At 46.0% G+C, this 16,327-nt stretch overlaps 2 protein-coding genes across 2 annotated transcripts in view; one reads left to right on the forward strand and one right to left on the reverse strand.

Annotated features, from left to right (window-relative positions):
- Positions 1–16,327, forward strand: part of cacna1db (calcium channel, voltage-dependent, L type, alpha 1D subunit, b) — a 54,226-nt gene that overhangs the window by 14,564 nt on the left and 23,335 nt on the right. Inside the window, exons 4-13 of the mRNA XM_047040496.1 lie at positions 2,564–2,703; positions 3,467–3,609; positions 3,734–3,886; positions 5,243–5,439; positions 6,252–6,355; positions 6,501–6,670; positions 9,357–9,444; positions 9,775–9,801; positions 15,611–15,771; positions 16,007–16,232. Of these exons, the coding sequence (XP_046896452.1) occupies positions 2,564–2,703; positions 3,467–3,609; positions 3,734–3,886; positions 5,243–5,439; positions 6,252–6,355; positions 6,501–6,670; positions 9,357–9,444; positions 9,775–9,801; positions 15,611–15,771; positions 16,007–16,232 (1,409 nt within the window). The remainder of the gene's footprint in view (positions 1–2,563; positions 2,704–3,466; positions 3,610–3,733; positions 3,887–5,242; positions 5,440–6,251; positions 6,356–6,500; positions 6,671–9,356; positions 9,445–9,774; positions 9,802–15,610; positions 15,772–16,006; positions 16,233–16,327) is intronic.
- LOC124480855 (4-galactosyl-N-acetylglucosaminide 3-alpha-L-fucosyltransferase 9-like) lies at positions 11,122–14,278 on the reverse strand. Its single transcript, XM_047040500.1, has 2 exons — positions 14,100–14,278; positions 11,122–12,795 (listed from the first exon to the last, which is right to left on the reverse strand). Exon 2 carries the CDS (start codon positions 12,785–12,787, stop codon positions 11,735–11,737), a length of 1,053 nt encoding a protein of 350 aa, XP_046896456.1. The 5' UTR covers positions 12,788–12,795; positions 14,100–14,278; the 3' UTR covers positions 11,122–11,734.

A 16,327-nucleotide genomic window follows, 5' to 3' on the forward strand; every position in this document is an offset into this window, starting at 1 on the left:
CTAGTTAGCGTAGTGGAGAGAGAGAGAGAAAGAGGGGAATAAGGCAAAGAGAAGCTAATTGAGTAGCTTCACAAACAAGAGCTGACCTCTTTAAAGCTCCCCAAACTTAGACTCATAATGGACAGTCGCCTCTACTTCAGGCTACATGCAGAAAAACAATGACTCTCTCCCTGTTACTTACACACACACACACACACGCACAATGCATCAAATGATGGTGGGTAAATGGGTCTCTTATTCAAATTGTTGATTTTTCTTGCCCGGCCATTAAAGTCATTATTGTAAATACATTGGACATTAGCATGTGGTTGTTGTTCCTGTTGTCCTCTCCATCTCTCCATCTCTCTATCCCTGGCCTGGTGTCCCTCCTGCTGATGCCCCTTGATAGGCCTTCAGCCTGAATGCTGCAGTACTGTGGTGAAGCCACCACCTTCTCCTCTCCAATCCTACTACCTTGTCTATTATCCTGAGTGATTTGATGATAAGGCTCCAGACATGACCTCTGCAGCCCACTGCTCTGCAGCACCAAAGGAGTCTGAACCTGAACACAGGTTCAGCTACAGACCCAGACACCTAGCCTGCTGCTGCTGTTCTCCCCCTCCCCCTCCCCTTCCCCCTCCCCCTCACCGGTCACCTGTTAACCCTCCCCTGTTCCCTCTGGTCTGACTGGTGATTGTTCAGGCCTAATCTATCCTCTCCAGACCCAAACTCTGATTAACCCTTCAGCTGGTCTCCTCCGCCTCCAGATGCAGAAGAGAACGAGAGAGAGAGATAAAGAAAGAAAGAGAGAGAAAGAAAAAAAGAAAGAAAGAGAGAGACACAGAGAAAGAGCAGGTGGCTGGTGGGGGCAAAGGACGGGTGGCGGGGGAGGAAATGGGGGGGGGGGGGGGGGGGGGGGGGGGGGGGGTGGGGGGGTAGTTACGCCCTCAAATGCACACGCAGCCGCAGCACACACACACACACCTTGGTGTGTGACAACGTCATAGCTGAGCTAAGTGCTCCATTCAGACAAGCCTATGAGCAGGCTGGCTGCTTTGTCATCTGTGGACAGAAAGACAGAGAAAGGCCATTACAGGCCGGGGTAAACACTGGGCATTCACCCTGGTAGAGTGTGTGTGTGTGTTGCAGTGTGTTTGAGGTAAAGTGTGTGTGTGTGTTTTGGCGGCTGTTATCACGGTGATCCAGAGCTGATTCACACACACATTGAACCTGCTGACGTCATAGAGGCATATAACCGACGAGACAATGGCCTTGCTAGTTTACTGTGTGTGTGCATGTGTGTGAGTGAGTGTGTAAACATCTGTGTGTATTCGTGTGTGTGCTATCCAGTTGTCCTAGATGTACTTAACTTAACCTCAAAGCTTTTAGAGGATCAGAAACAAACATAGATTTCAAACTGTATTTATTCATTGCATGTGCCCTGTCTTCTACCATTTGAAACGTCCCTGAAAGAACCAGCTAATTGTTTGAAACATGATTCCTGCTTCCCTTGTTGGCTGCTGGTTGCCTGGTTGGCTGTCCACCTGTGTGGCTGTCTGGCTCTCTATCTATCTGGCCTGCTGGCTGTCTGTTTGGCATTCATCCCTGAGATGTGAAGTTCAGTATTACATCCTCCCTCTGCTAAATCAACACAGAAACCAGAGTGTGCAGCTTAATGGACCTTAAAACCCTCCTCTGGATCACCAGTGTGTGTGTGTGTGTGTATATAAATGTGTGTGTGTAGGTGGGGGGAAGGGTGTTTTCAGTGCCAGATCCAGCAAAGTACTGAATTAAAGACCAGAAACACATGGTGTTACCACGGCAACGTTCAGATGTTCAGATTATGCAAGTGTCACACAGACGGGTGTGTGTGTGTTGACTCTGGAGAGGGTGACCTCAACCCTGCTGCTTGTCATGTCAGCAGGCCAGACACAACAGCTGTGAACAAGCAGAGGTGCTGCTGAACCCGGGGATCGATTGATGCGCCCAGGTGATACCGTGATGAAGTTCAAGAAGATAGGAAGATCTAGAGATCTAGGCACAGGGACAAGATGTGTTCCTTTTATGACTGAGCGTGGCGTTTCTTTGTTGGTGTGTGATTGGTTGAGTAAAGGAGTGAGTGACTGAGAGAGACAAAGAGACATGCAGTGTGATGCCTCTGAGCTGTATTTTCTCTTCTTCATTCACCAAGGCGTACAGAGATGGTATAGTCACTGCTGGATGAATGTGCTGCGGATCCTGCTTCATGATGGCTATTGTTACCACACACACACACACACAGACATACACATATGTCTCTCTCTCTCTCTCTCTCTCTCTCTCTCTCTCTCTCTCTCTCTCTCTCTCTCTCCTCTCTCTCTCTCTCTCTCTCTCTCTCTCTTTTCTCTCTCTGTCTCTTTCCCTCACACACTGTTTAACGTGCAGCAGACCAGAGTGGTTCTGGTCTGACCCCCGTCTGACCCCCGTCTGACCCCCGTCTGACCCCCGTCTGACGCTGCATCTGGAGGGTTGATGCTCACGGACGCTCTCTCTCTTCCTCCCTCGCTCCCTCAATCCCTCGCTCCCTCTATCTCTCTCTCTGCAGGAAACGGTAGAATATGCCTTCCTGATCATCTTCACGATTGAGACCTTCCTGAAGATCATAGCCTATGGCCTGGTCATGCACCAGAACTCCTACGTACGGAACGGCTGGAACATGCTCGACTTTGTCATCGTCATCGTAGGGTGAGCGTGTGTGTGCACACACATTGACAAGAATGCTGCAACGCTCGTCGAGGGGTGTATTCTCACTTTTTTAATATTGCTTCCTGTTTGATCACTGCGGATCATCTGTTTCAAGCTGTCACTACATGACAAGGGAACCCAAGGGGTTGAAACACACACACACACAGTCGTGTGCAATCACAGTGATGTTCTCATACACACACTCCAACCCCTGAATTAGACTGCAGAAATCCTTCCTGTCAGTCTGTCAAAGAGATCAAGAGATGCTTTGTCTGGGGAAATCACGTAGGCACACACACACACACACACACACACACACACACACACACACACACACACATACACTCTCATACACACAGTATAGTGAGAATTTGAAAACTAAAAGTAGTCTCATACGCGAATATACTACATGTAAATATATAGTTTTAGACACACACGCACATATACACACACGCGCACACACACACACACACGTCACAAAGTGTCTCCCCTGCCCACTTGTCCCAGTGGGGCTCCTGTGTAAACTACTGGAAAGGGTGAAACTCTAAAGCAAACACACTAGATGAAGGTAGATCACTATCACCTTGACAGACAGACACACACAGATGTACAGATCACTGCACGCACACACACACACACACACACACACACACACAAAGACACAGACCTGCACATACACATAACACAGCACGAACATTAGACACACATGACCAGGTCATGTCCATAAATCTGTCATCTGTCTGTTTTGTCTTGATCTCCCCAGGTTGTTCAGCGTGGTTCTGGAGGTGATAACCAAAGAGAATGACCCGGGAGGCCAGTCTGGGGGAAAGCCAGGGGGGTTTGACGTTAAGGCTCTCAGAGCCTTCCGTGTGCTCCGCCCCCTTCGCCTTGTCTCAGGAGTGCCCAGTGAGTCAATAGAAATGCACCCACACTGATTGGAATCCGAGGATGACTTTCGAATGTTCATTCAGCGGTTTATTTGAACTATTTGTACTGACCCCAAGGTGTGTGTGTGTGTTTTCTCCGTCAGGTTTACAGGTGGTGTTGAACTCCATCATCAAGGCCATGGTCCCACTGCTCCACATCGCTCTGCTCGTCCTCTTCGTCATCATCATCTACGCCATCATCGGCCTGGAGCTCTTTATCGGCAAGATGCACGCCACCTGCTACTTGGTGGGCTCAGGTGAGAACCGGCAAACTGCCAAAATCGAAGCGCTAACGGCTAAGATCCCGTGGCTAAAGCTAATAGCTAGGCGCTGATGGCTAAAGCTTGAGTTTTCCTGGGAGGTTCTCCTTGTCTTCCTTGAGGGTTAAGGTTGGCTGGGGGCCAGTTCTGTGACACTGCTTGTAAAAAGGGCCATGCAAAAAATTTTGATTTGATTTTTTAACAGCTCATAGCTAACAATCAGTACTTGGTGGGCACAGATTAGACCCCTACAATGGCTAATGGTAGTGTTCAATTGAACAGACTGTTGCTTTAATCCAGGGACAACATTTACATTGCTTAAACAAATCTGACCTGCCTACAGGGTTACTGTAAACACACTACGGAAGTATGAATCCGCTTATATACATCAGGGGGATTAACATATAGATAGATCTGGAACAGATGTGACTTTCTGAACATGTTAACAGTAATCTGACATGGTTTATTCCTTTGCGCTCGCTAGTTTGTGTGTGCTTGTGTTTGTACATTAGTGTGTGTGTGTATACGTGTGTTTATGTGTGTGTGTGTACGTGTTTGTATTTGTGTATGTGTACATTTGTGTGTGTGTACGTGTTTGTAGATGTGTATGTGTACATTTGTGTGCGTGTACGTGTGTGTACGTGTTTGTATTTGTGTATGTGTACATTTGTGTGTGTGTACGTGTTTGTAGATGTGTATGTGTACATTTGTGTGTGTATACGTGTGTGTGTACGTGTTTGTATATGTGTATGTGTACGTTTGTGTGTGTGTGTGTGTTGACCCAGGTGGCCAGGGCTGAGAGGGGCACTTATACACCCCATCCCACACTGGCACCACGGTGTCATCGAGCCAGGCTAGGTTCGAATGACTGGATCAACTCGGGAAATATCAACCCTGGAGGGGTGGAGGGGATGGAGGGAGGGAGGAGAGGTGGAGGGAGGAGAGAGAGGAGGTGGAGGAAGGGGGGAGGGGTGGAGGAGGAGGGAAGGAGTGGAGGATGGAGATGGGGATACGTCTAATCACCGGATGCCTTTATGAATGTAGATCTGATTATGAATGTACATGAATGGAACGGAGTGTGTGTGTGTGAGAAAGAGAGAAAGAGAGAGAGTGATGAGGCCACGTGAGGCCCTACATGTCGCAAACAACAGGCCACCCTGCAGCGGAGTGGCACTGCGATGTGTACTGCGCGCACACATGATGCAAGGCCATTCATCGCGAGCGAACACATTGGGCCCTTATTGTTAATTGCCCTCTCTTGAACGAATCAGCTTGTTTGCTTCGGCTCATTCTCTCTATCCTCCCTCCATCTTGTCTCGTCCTCCACCCCCCCCCCCACCCTCCCTCCTCCAGGGACCTTGGCAGACGAGGAGCCTACTCCGTGTGCAGTGTCGGGTCATGGGCGTCAGTGCCTGGGGAACGCCACATTGTGCCGGGACGGCTGGCACGGCCCCAATGGCGGCATCACCAACTTTGACAACTTCCTGTTCGCCATGCTGACGGTGTTCCAGTGTATCACCATGGAGGGCTGGACGGATGTGCTCTACTGGGTAACACCTCCCCCTTCACCCCCCCCCCCCTTTCCTCTCTCTCTCTCTCTCTCTCTCTCTCTCTCTCTCTCTCTCTCTCTCTCTCTCTCTCTCTCTGTCTCTCTCTCTCTCTCTCTCTCTCTCTCTCTGTCTCAGTCTCTCTATGTCTCTGTCTCTTTCTCTCTCTCTCTCTCTCTCTCTCTCTCTCTCTCTCTCTCTCTCTCTCTCTCTCTCTCTCTCTCTCTCTCTGTCTCTCTCTCTCTCTGTCTCTCTCTCTCTCTGTCTCTGTCTCTCTCTCTCTCTCTCTCTCCTTCCTGTTCCCACTCTCTCGCCCTCATCTTTGCTCCCTTTCTTTTTACTCTTCTTCTCTCCCCTTGTCCTGTTCAAAAGCATCCAGTCTCTCTCTCCCTCCACACTCATCTTGGCACTCCTTCCCTTCATCTCACACACATCTACATCTTTCTCCCACTCTCTGTCTTGTCTCGCTCTGTCAAGCCAACTGTCTTTTTCTCTCTTCCTAACGGTCCTCCATCCCTTTCGGTTGGTTGGTCACCATGGCGATGGTATGATAATGAGGCCTTGTAAGTGGGGTAGGTGACAGTGCTAGGAGGGATGGAACCACTCCACTAACATGAAAGACAAGGACCGGAGAGCTGGAAGACAGCCTGCAAATAGTCCGCTTCCTTAGTTTTTCACATTAGTCATGTGGACTCGAATCTTATTTGTTCTTAGCAATATGCAAGCCTAGGATGTGCACCCAGATAGTCATGGTTATGTAATGACATCTCTGCTCTCCTCTCTTCCCCTCCCCGCCGCCCTGCTCTGTTCTCCAGATGAATGATGCTATGGGGTTTGAGCTTCCCTGGGTCTACTTTGTCAGTCTGGTCATCTTTGGGTCATTCTTTGTTCTCAACCTAGTTCTGGGAGTTTTGAGTGGGTAAGACTAACACACACACTCACATGTATAAAGTCATGCACGCTATCCTGTCTTAAGCACTTATCTTGTTTACTTACAATCACTCAAATCCACACTCACTAACTCATACAGTGGCTTATGGCTCTCCATCTGTGTGTGTGTCCAGAGAGTTCTCCAAGGAGCGAGAGAAGGCCAAGGCTCGCGGAGACTTCCAGAAGCTGCGAGAGAAGCAGCAGCTGGAGGAGGACCTGAAGGGCTACCTGGATTGGATCACCCAGGCCGAGGACATTGACCCTGAGAACGATGAGGAGGGTGACGAGGAGGGCAAACGCAACAGTGAGTCACACACACACACACACTACCACACACACACACAATCACCCTGTTGTCTTAGCAGAACGGGATGAAGCTGTGGATGATAAGACTTACATGGAGGAAAGGGTCTCTAATCCAAATCCTCTTTATGTAAGCATGTTTGTATGACGCATGGCGAGACTAGACCAGCACTGATTGCTTGGCAGGCAGGCAGAAAGACAGGCTTGCAGACAGACAGACAGACAGACAGACAGACAGACAGACAGACAGACAGACAGACAGACAGAAACACAGACAGAAAAACTGACAGACAGACAGACAGACAGTCCAACACCTGCACACACATGCTAAACCGGCTAGTCATGTAGACATGTAGTCTGCCCACTGTGTGTGTGTGTGTGGGGGGGGGTCATTGTGCTTCTGGATTGGTGTTTACAGAGTGATCCTCAGTGCCTAGTGGCCCAGCTCTCTGAACCACTCTGGCCAGGGCAGAGAACAGACTGCTCATAAATACAGCCTTAACTCATAAACACCCTCTTACCATGGATGGTACCTCACCAAACAGTCAGCACGCCCGTGTCCAACAGTGAAAGTTAGCATGACATGGGGGCTGTTTGATCTATCCGCTGGGACACCCCTGGCCCACAAGGTGTGAGGTCAAGCATGAAAGACAGGTGGAGTTGGGCCGTTACCTACTGCAACCTGTTTTGAAGTGTGGTTAGGCGGTAATGCAGGACTGTGGAGCCCATTAGGATGCATTTCGACCCTGCTACTGTATGACATCTTGACTGGTACAGCGGAATGTTTCTAGAGTAATAATTAAAAAAAAGACTCCATTCATCAGCTTCTAGAGTCACTAGCTCTACCTGTCTATATATTGTGCTGTGAACCTTCTATTCAATGTATGTATCTGTTCATGTATTGTATCCTTTAGCTTCTCTAGCTTTATGTTGTAGCTCTGCCGCGAGCTTCCTGCAGACAGCTTTAGAAGTGTCCTGTTGCTAGCTGTCTTGGCTAGGAGAATGTGCTAACCCTTTGCCCTAGTTTGCTGGACAACAGACTCTCCGGCTTCCTTCCAGCTCTCTTTGTCTTGGCTACCGACTGCTAATAACAGTTCTCCTTTCCTCGTTGTGTCTTTCTTATTATCTGTACTGCTGTAGTTTCTACTGTACCTCTCTACTACTGTGTCCATGTTCTCTACTTCTCCACTCCTCTCCTCCTGATCTCTCCGTCTTTCCTGTCGAACGCTGCTCTCCTTCCCCCTTGGAGCTGATGTCCCCGTCAAGTCCAGAAACAATCCCAAAACCTTCAGAGACCTGACGAAGGCAGATAGGTTTGAGCAAGACATGACGGAAGAGATCTGTGCTGTTGGTCTATCCAGAAAAGGACAGGGCTGGAATACAGCCATCTTGCTTCTACCTATCTAGCTACAGTATGTCTGGGTTGAAGTAATGTAGGAGTTGTTTCTGGGCAGAGTACGTGTGTGTGTCTGTGTGTGTGTCTGTGTGTGTGTGTGTGTGTGCGTGTAGTAGTCAACTTGATGTAACGCTCTGTTTTCTCTACCCTCCCGTTTTATTCTGACTCACTGCTTCCTCTGCTGTTCGATTGTGTGAACTGCATGCCCAGGGGTCACACTGGCTGACTTTACTGAGAAGAAGAAGGGAAAGTTTGGCTGGTTCAGCCAGTCCACAGAGACCCATGGTAAATCGTGTGTGGCCCCCTGTTGCTCGTGCCGTGCTTTGCCATACTTTCACCAGCTTGCTGCGTGTTCCTCGGAGTCTTGTCGTTTCTCTGCTCACGTCTCGCCGCTACCAGTCATCCTGTCACCAGTCATCCCTTCCCCTGACATCCCTCCACCTGTCACCCAGTCACCAGTTAAACCTCAAGGCCTCAATAGCTGCGTCTGGTTTTCATGGGCATCATAAACAACATGAACGAAACAAACTCATCTATTGCTCTACCAGCATGTGATGAGAATCAATAGATTCTATGTGGCTCAGAAGGGTTGTATGGAGGTAGTCTAGCCTAGCGTCAATAACCTGGGATCCTGGGTCAATAGCTATTTGTAAATGGTGTTCAATGGGAGCACTTGATTTGTCACACCCTCTGTAGTCCACTGCAATGGATCAGAGCCATGAGGGGGCAACAGTGAGGCAAATCAAACGGACCTTATGTAATGGGTTTCGTGTATCATGTTTCATGTATGTCATGAAACGGATGGCTGCATGAGTTAGTAGAGGGAGAGTGAAACACATCAGCATGGATGCGTGTGTGTGTTAGACAGAAGATAAATTGGCAGTGCTGGAGACAACACACACACACACACACACAATGGTTTGATGTTCAGAACTAACGGGTAAGTGGGTGTGGGCCAGCATGGCATTGTGTTATCTCATGATCATGTTGATATGGTTATACAAATAATACATGTTATAATAATAAATCATATTTGCATGTCAATGTGGGGTTCTTCCTGTCATGTGGGACCGATTCTCCATTCATGACATTCATGTCATGAATGTCTCATGATTTCTCCCTTGACCCTGGAACTCTGGAATATGTCATTGTGATTGCTGCGACATCCATGCAGTCCTGTTTGTTCGCACACAGCCAATCAGAGCCCCTTTTGCCTTCGTCCAGCCGTCTGGCTGATGCGTGCTGGTGTTGTGTGATGCCAGCTGTCCTGTCTCCCTGCTTTCTGTCCCAGCGAGCATGCCCGCCAGCGAGACGGAGTCGGTGAACACGGACAACCCCAACGGAGAGGAGGACAAGGCCCCCTGCTGCGGACCCTTCTGGTGAGACGAACTTTAACCCCCGACCTCTGACCGGTGAAAACACTGATAGGTGGACCTCTGGCGACACGTCGACTTTCCTTACTGATAAGCTCGTGTAGAAACCCCGCCTTTGGGAAAAAGCCATCTTACGCAAAACTTAAAATATGAAGGAATGATGTACATATTGTTTAGGCTTGTCTTGAAGGGAGGGTATGAATACTTAGTAGTTATATGAAACGAACAGAAACGTAGATCTGGAGAGACTGGAGTCTCAGTGTGAATGCAGCTGCATATCTCCTTCATGCTGTGTTTACCTGGTTTAACACGTATTATCACTGTTTATTTCCCCAGTCAAAAGATTACTAAGTCTAAGTTCAGGTCAGTAGTTCTACTGGTTCCCACCATGGTGTAATGCATTCCTTCTTCCTTGTCACGATTGCATGTCAGACAAAGTCTGCTGTGAGTGTGCGTGTGTGTGTGTGAGTGTAAGCCGATAACGTAATAACTGCTGAAAAGACCCTCACAGCAGCCCTGACACACTCAGAATAGATCCACACATCATTCTGTCTCCAGTTACTAGTGTTTTCACTCTACTTAGTTTTGCATAATGCACACATCTGTTGAATGTAAAACGTCGTTAGTTCTCACCAATTGATTTATGAGCAAAAGAACAGAAGTGAGGTTTCGATGCATATTGAAGCAGAACCTAAAAATAACTGTTTATTCAGATTAGACTCTCAGTCACCAGTCCAGCCTGTCGTATATGAATGCTGAGAGGTTCCTCCTAAGTTGTTAGTACTACTCAAGCTCATTTAAAATCTCCACTTTCTTTTCCTCTAGTTTAATGAACTGTGGATGAAGTGTCTGTTGAGATTGAACGTCAGACTGTGAAAAGAATGTAGGGACAAAGTGTGCCGGCCTGTTCTGCCCCAGCAGGCATGCAGGGGTGCACATGGGCTGCTCTGTTAGCGTGATTGGCCGGGAGAACAAACTAATTAATGCAGTTATCGAGAAATGGGAGAGATCCAATCAAACCGAGTCCAATACAATTTTTAAAACCCTTTTCTAAAACACTAATCCACTTGAACCGTCAGAGAGAATATAAATCCTCACAGCCGGCAAAATAAATGGAAGAAACCGAGAGCAATTTAGTGAAGGGTTGTCTCACCCAGAAGAAATTGAGGCAAACATTGTTGACCCGTTTGTAAGTATCACAGGTTAGTCTGGTGATAGTCACGTATAAATTTTATGCTTGCTGAATTAGCACTGTGAGCTGAGGTTGAGAACATAGGTGCAATCAGAGATTCTTACTAATGTAGGGGGTTAAAATATTGGCCAAACAACCAAAACTAATTCCCCATGGTTTAAAGGAAAATGGGAAACTGAACAGTGTATTAACATGAACCAAATTATGCCAATACCAATGGAATTACAGTTATTTGACTCTATGGGTTAAATCAGAGCATGAATCGTCAAAAGTAAGGTTACATTGAAATATACATTTAATAACATTGCAAATGATTAAAATCAATTACAATGCAAACATGTTACAACATGAAGGTTGACTCTTACCAACTCTACCATGATTATTGTCAACCAGAGAAAGCAAGAGGGGAGGAAGGAGAAGGAGTACAAGGACAAGCCAGAGCTGAGGAGAACGTCTCTGAAGATCAAGAATCCACAGAACAATACTTCACAATTTGCTTTATACACAAGAGCAACCAATCAGACCACTTCTTGACCCTTATTTATCAACATATGACTAGCAAGGCTACAGTAAGTCACATAATGAGATGTGACAGCCATCAAGTAGAAAGTCTGTCCAGCAACTCCAGATTTAAGTCTGGAGTCTCTGCTACCAATTGCTAATACTCACGCACAGCTACACTCATATATCCCGATCTTGCTTTTGACATATTTATGCAAACATTATTTTGGATTATTTGGTGATAAATCCAGGCTTTTGTTCTCATTCCACAAATAAACTAAAGGGATCTAGACTGTAACCTAAATGACTAAAACAGTCACGAATACAACAACCAAGTTCCACCCCGAGATAATATTAAATACAAAACTGTTTCACTATCAGTGGTGTGTGAAAAGCCTTAAAAGAAAATGTTTCAAAACAAAATCCAAAGGACTACCACAAACCTAACTAACCCAATGCACAAACAAGGTACTTTGTTTGTGCATCAGTATAGGGTTATGGTGGTCATTTGAATTTCCTTCATTTTTTGCCTTTTACCATTATGTCTATAAGTAAAACCATGTTCCTATTGATAACACAGGCATCGCGGACATGCTGTGGTACCTATACAAAGTACCACTTGTACAAGTCCTGAACAACACTGTAGCCATTGTCTCTTGATATGTGATCACAGGCAGTGCACACTGGAAGGATGAACTCTTTCTCATCAGTCAGGAGCTGGGGTGGGACTGTCAAGTACTTCCTCCAGTTAAAGAATCGCATGTACGTTTCATCATTTTTGTCCAAGTGGATGAGAAATTTTGCTAGAGCCTGTGCATCGGGGTAGTCGTTGACATGAATGAATGACTCAGCGGGAAAGAATTCCTCATAGTTTTGTCTGGATGTGCCAGAAACCACGGGTACAGTGCCCACTGCAAGCGGACTGTACATGTTTTCCGTGATGTAGTCCTTGTGGACTGAATTCTCAAACACAAGATAAAACTTACAACTAGTAATGGTTGAGTAATAATCCTCATGCTTTAAACGGCTCCATGAGAATTTGCCAAAGAGATGTAGTTTTATGTGTTTAGATAGCTCTTCGTAATATGGTTGTCTGTCATAGGCTCCTGTATTACTCACAATCAAACATACAATTTTATCTTTTCTGGGTAGCACAAAATCACTATCCTGGTTGGATTTCTTCACTAGCAGGTCGTAGCGCACAATTATGTCGGCATCTCGTCGGTAACTCATCGTCAGATTGAACAGATTTTCCAAGCCGGGTATTTTTTGTGTATGTGATGGAGGTTCTAGATTAAACCAAATCCATTTCTGAAAAGGTGGCCGTGGTGACCGGGGCATGTTGCTTAGATCCCAGCTGATCTCCTTGTGGTAGAAAATGACAGCATCGGATTTGTCAAACAGGGATCGGTTGTCGGTTAGAACGCAACCATAAATATTGAAGAAGGTACCGCAGTCATTAAAGTTGAATCTCACGTCGCCCTGGCCCCCTGGCCAGAACCACAGCAACACAAGAGGCTTGTTCACCTCGGTGGACTGGGCAGCATGATCCACATCCACGTCGTTTTCACACAAGGACATGTTTCGAAAGTAAATGTAAAATGCTACCACTGTGTAAATAGCAGCGATGATTGTAACGTTCCTTGTTACTGGCATTTTCCCCTCTGTTGACAAAAGTAAAAACGGTTTAAGATCACAAACTTTGTTTTTTAAGGTACTACAGGTGAATAGGAAAAAAGAATTCCTGTTCCTCTATCAGAATGAAACTTTACCACATGAATATACCCAAACATATAAGATATTTTTGTATTGTGACTTTTAGTGTTTCCCCCAATAAATTATGCAAATGTTTTCTCATTAAAATATGCGCTCATACAATGTAGAACATTGTATGCATTTGACAAGTGCTAAATAGAACGTTTACGCCTCCTTTCTTGTATTTAATACCACATAAAATGAGATTGACAAAATATATTGGAAAATCCCTCTGAACATGTCTAGATATTCCAAGTACAAAGCAGTATGTAAAATTGTGCGGCTTTACCTAGTATTGTGAGTCGAGTTGTCTAACTTGACATGTGTGCTAGATGTCATTTTGAGAAAATAACTGTTAAACATTTAGACGTGTTAAACAGGTTCTCTCTATCGCTCTGTGTTCCCCCCTCATTGCCATGACAAAAAAAGTAAATAGTAATATATGATTTGGCTAGCCATATGCTTGAGAGAATAAGCTTTCTAACAATATACAAATCCTTCAAGTTATTTCTTAACTTGCTGAGACAAATTACAATAAAAGATGGTCATAGACCATGATTAAGGTTTTGTTTACTTGGCGAAGGTTGTATAAAATCAACAACACAAAAATAAGTGTTTTTGGCAATAATTGTGGCACATTATGAAAGTTTACTGGTTATAGAACCAAAATATCAAAAAATACTCAAATTGACAAACTGAACAAAAATCTGTTTTTTTTTTGCCTGTAGTACCTGGCCTTAAACAAGAGAGGAATCATACTCTCTCTCTCTTGTACACTGTAGCCTATATATTTACTACTCTATGTGAGTAGCACAAATTACAGAGACTACAGATGATTGTGTCTCATAACTTGAATTAATAAGGTGTATTATAGTGAAATACAAGTAATACATTCATTGTGGGACAGATCCAAATAGACATGTTATAGAAGACCAAGATCTAGATATGTACTACACTGTAATACGTTCAAGAACATGTTATCTTTACAGTAACAAGGGCTATCATGAAAGATGGTATACAGTTTTACTTTATAATCTAGTACAATCTAAAGAATGTGCTGCATATAACACCTCTGACAAACTTCCTGGAACACCAGTGCAGTCCAGTGCAAACATAAGCAAATCTATTGCAAATATGTAATGGAGAATATATCATATTATTCAGTAGACAGTATAAAACTATACAAATAGAAATAAGCCTGTATTTTACTTACACTATTTTAAAGAGGTTTTGATGTGGCTGGTTACGCTTGCCTTCGACCCACTATGCTGCGTGTTCCTGTCTGCCAAGACCAGGGTGGTGCTTCATGGAACCTGAGTGTGTGTTTAGGTGTGTACAACATAATAGCATCCTGTTGCCTTCTTACAAGATTGAATTGTTCTATGTGACACCGTGCAGTAAAATATTTGCTGCCAGCAACATTCCTGATAAAACTCCACAACTTCAATCTAGTGATACTTTTACATTGAGAATTTGATAAAAATGTATAATATTATTATAAATGATGGAGAAGCCATCTACTCAACACATTAATAAGTACTGTTTTACAGTTTTCTTTTGTTTGGCCAAGGCAGGGCTTCATCAAACATTACTTTGAAGTACAGATACATGCACATGGCCTAAATGTTTTGCAAGGATACTGACAAACTAACAAAGAATCCAATGTAATCGAATCACATTTCATTTAGGATTCACATGTATAACATTATAACATTAACAATGTCTTCCCAAATTGAGAGATCATTAAAAGTCCGATGATCAAATTTGAGAGATCGTCAAAATAAAGGTTTGCATGATATGATGGGGTACAGATCATCCAATGTGATTGCAAGGTTATTGTTTGTCCTCTACCTCACACCCTTCCATGGGTGCATCCCAAAACCTTTTTATCTGTTGCCTCTGTAGCCGGTGTGTGGTGAAACTCACTCCTCAAGTATGTGAAAGGCCACCCGCGTCAACGAATTGCTAGCTTTTCGTTGGCGTAGTTGGTAGTGGTGGTGCTTGGGAATGTGGTGAGTTTGACTACTGGTCGGAGCGGACCGTACCTCTGACGGAACTTGCAAGACCACGTCTGTTACACCTCTTTCCTTCCTCCCCCAACGACCTAAACCAGGAAATACAAATAAATATCAGAGAGAAGGTCAAAGGGAGGAGAGGAGAGAAGAAAACTCACCCTGAGACAAGATAGAAGTTCAGACTGTTAGAACACAGCCGTTGTCCATTAAACAGGATATCCTGTCAGTCAGAGTGGATGTAATTGGCTCACACTGGAATGATGCACTTGACCACCAGCTAAGGCCTACAGCCGACTATCATCCTTGTGCTTCCAGAGTCTACCGCTTGCACCTGCCTCACTCATTCATTCATTACGTTATCGGCAAGAAACAGTGTGTATGTGTGTGAATATTTGTGTGTTTGTCCAGACTTCGGTTGTTTTCATCTGCTAGTTTTTTCATTGTATCAGTCCCTTCAACCTGCATTATGACATCCTTCATTCCTCACCGTGGGCCAATTGCTAATTCCGTCATCATCATCCTTTCATCAAATCCTGTCCTCACCCTTTCACTTCTCACTCACACGTCTAATGTCCTTGATTGTTCAATATCTGTTTGGCCCATCACGCTCTACAGCCAGGCCAGTAGTTGGTCAACCTTTGGTAGACTTCCGGAAGGGTGATTTGGTGGTAACAGCTTACTCTTACATCACTTTCTCTCTCCCTGCCAGTCGGCAGTGGCGTCGCTGGAACAGGTTCTGCCGCAGGAAGTGTCGTGCGGCGGTGAAGTCGGTGACGTTCTATTGGCTGGTAATCATCCTGGTGTTTCTGAACACGCTCACCATCTCCTCCGAGCACTACAACCAACCTGATTGGCTGACCGAGGTTCAGGGTAGGAACAGCGATCTCCCCTCCGCTCCCCTCCGCTCCCCTCCCCTCCCCTCCCCTCCGCTCCGCTCAGCTCCGCTCCGCTCCGCTCCCCTCCCCTCCCCTCCCCTCCTCTCCTCTCTGGCTGGGGCACCAGCGAAAGCCTCGTCCTCATCCTGTCCCTCATTTCGTAAAGTGACCCACGTCAGTCAGGACGCCGGCCGTCCTCAGACCCTGCTTCTGTCTCCCCTGCTGAGTAGACGTGGCCAACAAGGTGCTGCTGGCCCTGTTCACCTGCGAGATGCTGGTGAAGATGTACAGCCTGGGTCTGCAGGCCTACTTCGTGTCCCTGTTCAACCGCTTCGACTGCTTCGTGGTGTGCGGAGGCATCGTGGAGACCATCCTGGTGGAGCTGGAGGTCATGTCTCCGCTCGGCATCTCCGTGTTCCGCTGCGTGCGCCTGCTGCGCATCTTCAAGGTCACGCGGTATGTAGCCCGTGTGTGTTTGTGTCCAGGCGCGTGCGTGTGTTTGTGTCCAGGCGCGCGCGCCCGTATTTGTGTCTAGACGTGCATGTTTGTGT

The sequence above is a fragment of the Hypomesus transpacificus genome, chromosome 18 (genome assembly GCF_021917145.1).
Source record: "Hypomesus transpacificus isolate Combined female chromosome 18, fHypTra1, whole genome shotgun sequence".
Classification (NCBI taxonomy): Eukaryota; Metazoa; Chordata; class Actinopteri; order Osmeriformes; family Osmeridae; genus Hypomesus; species Hypomesus transpacificus.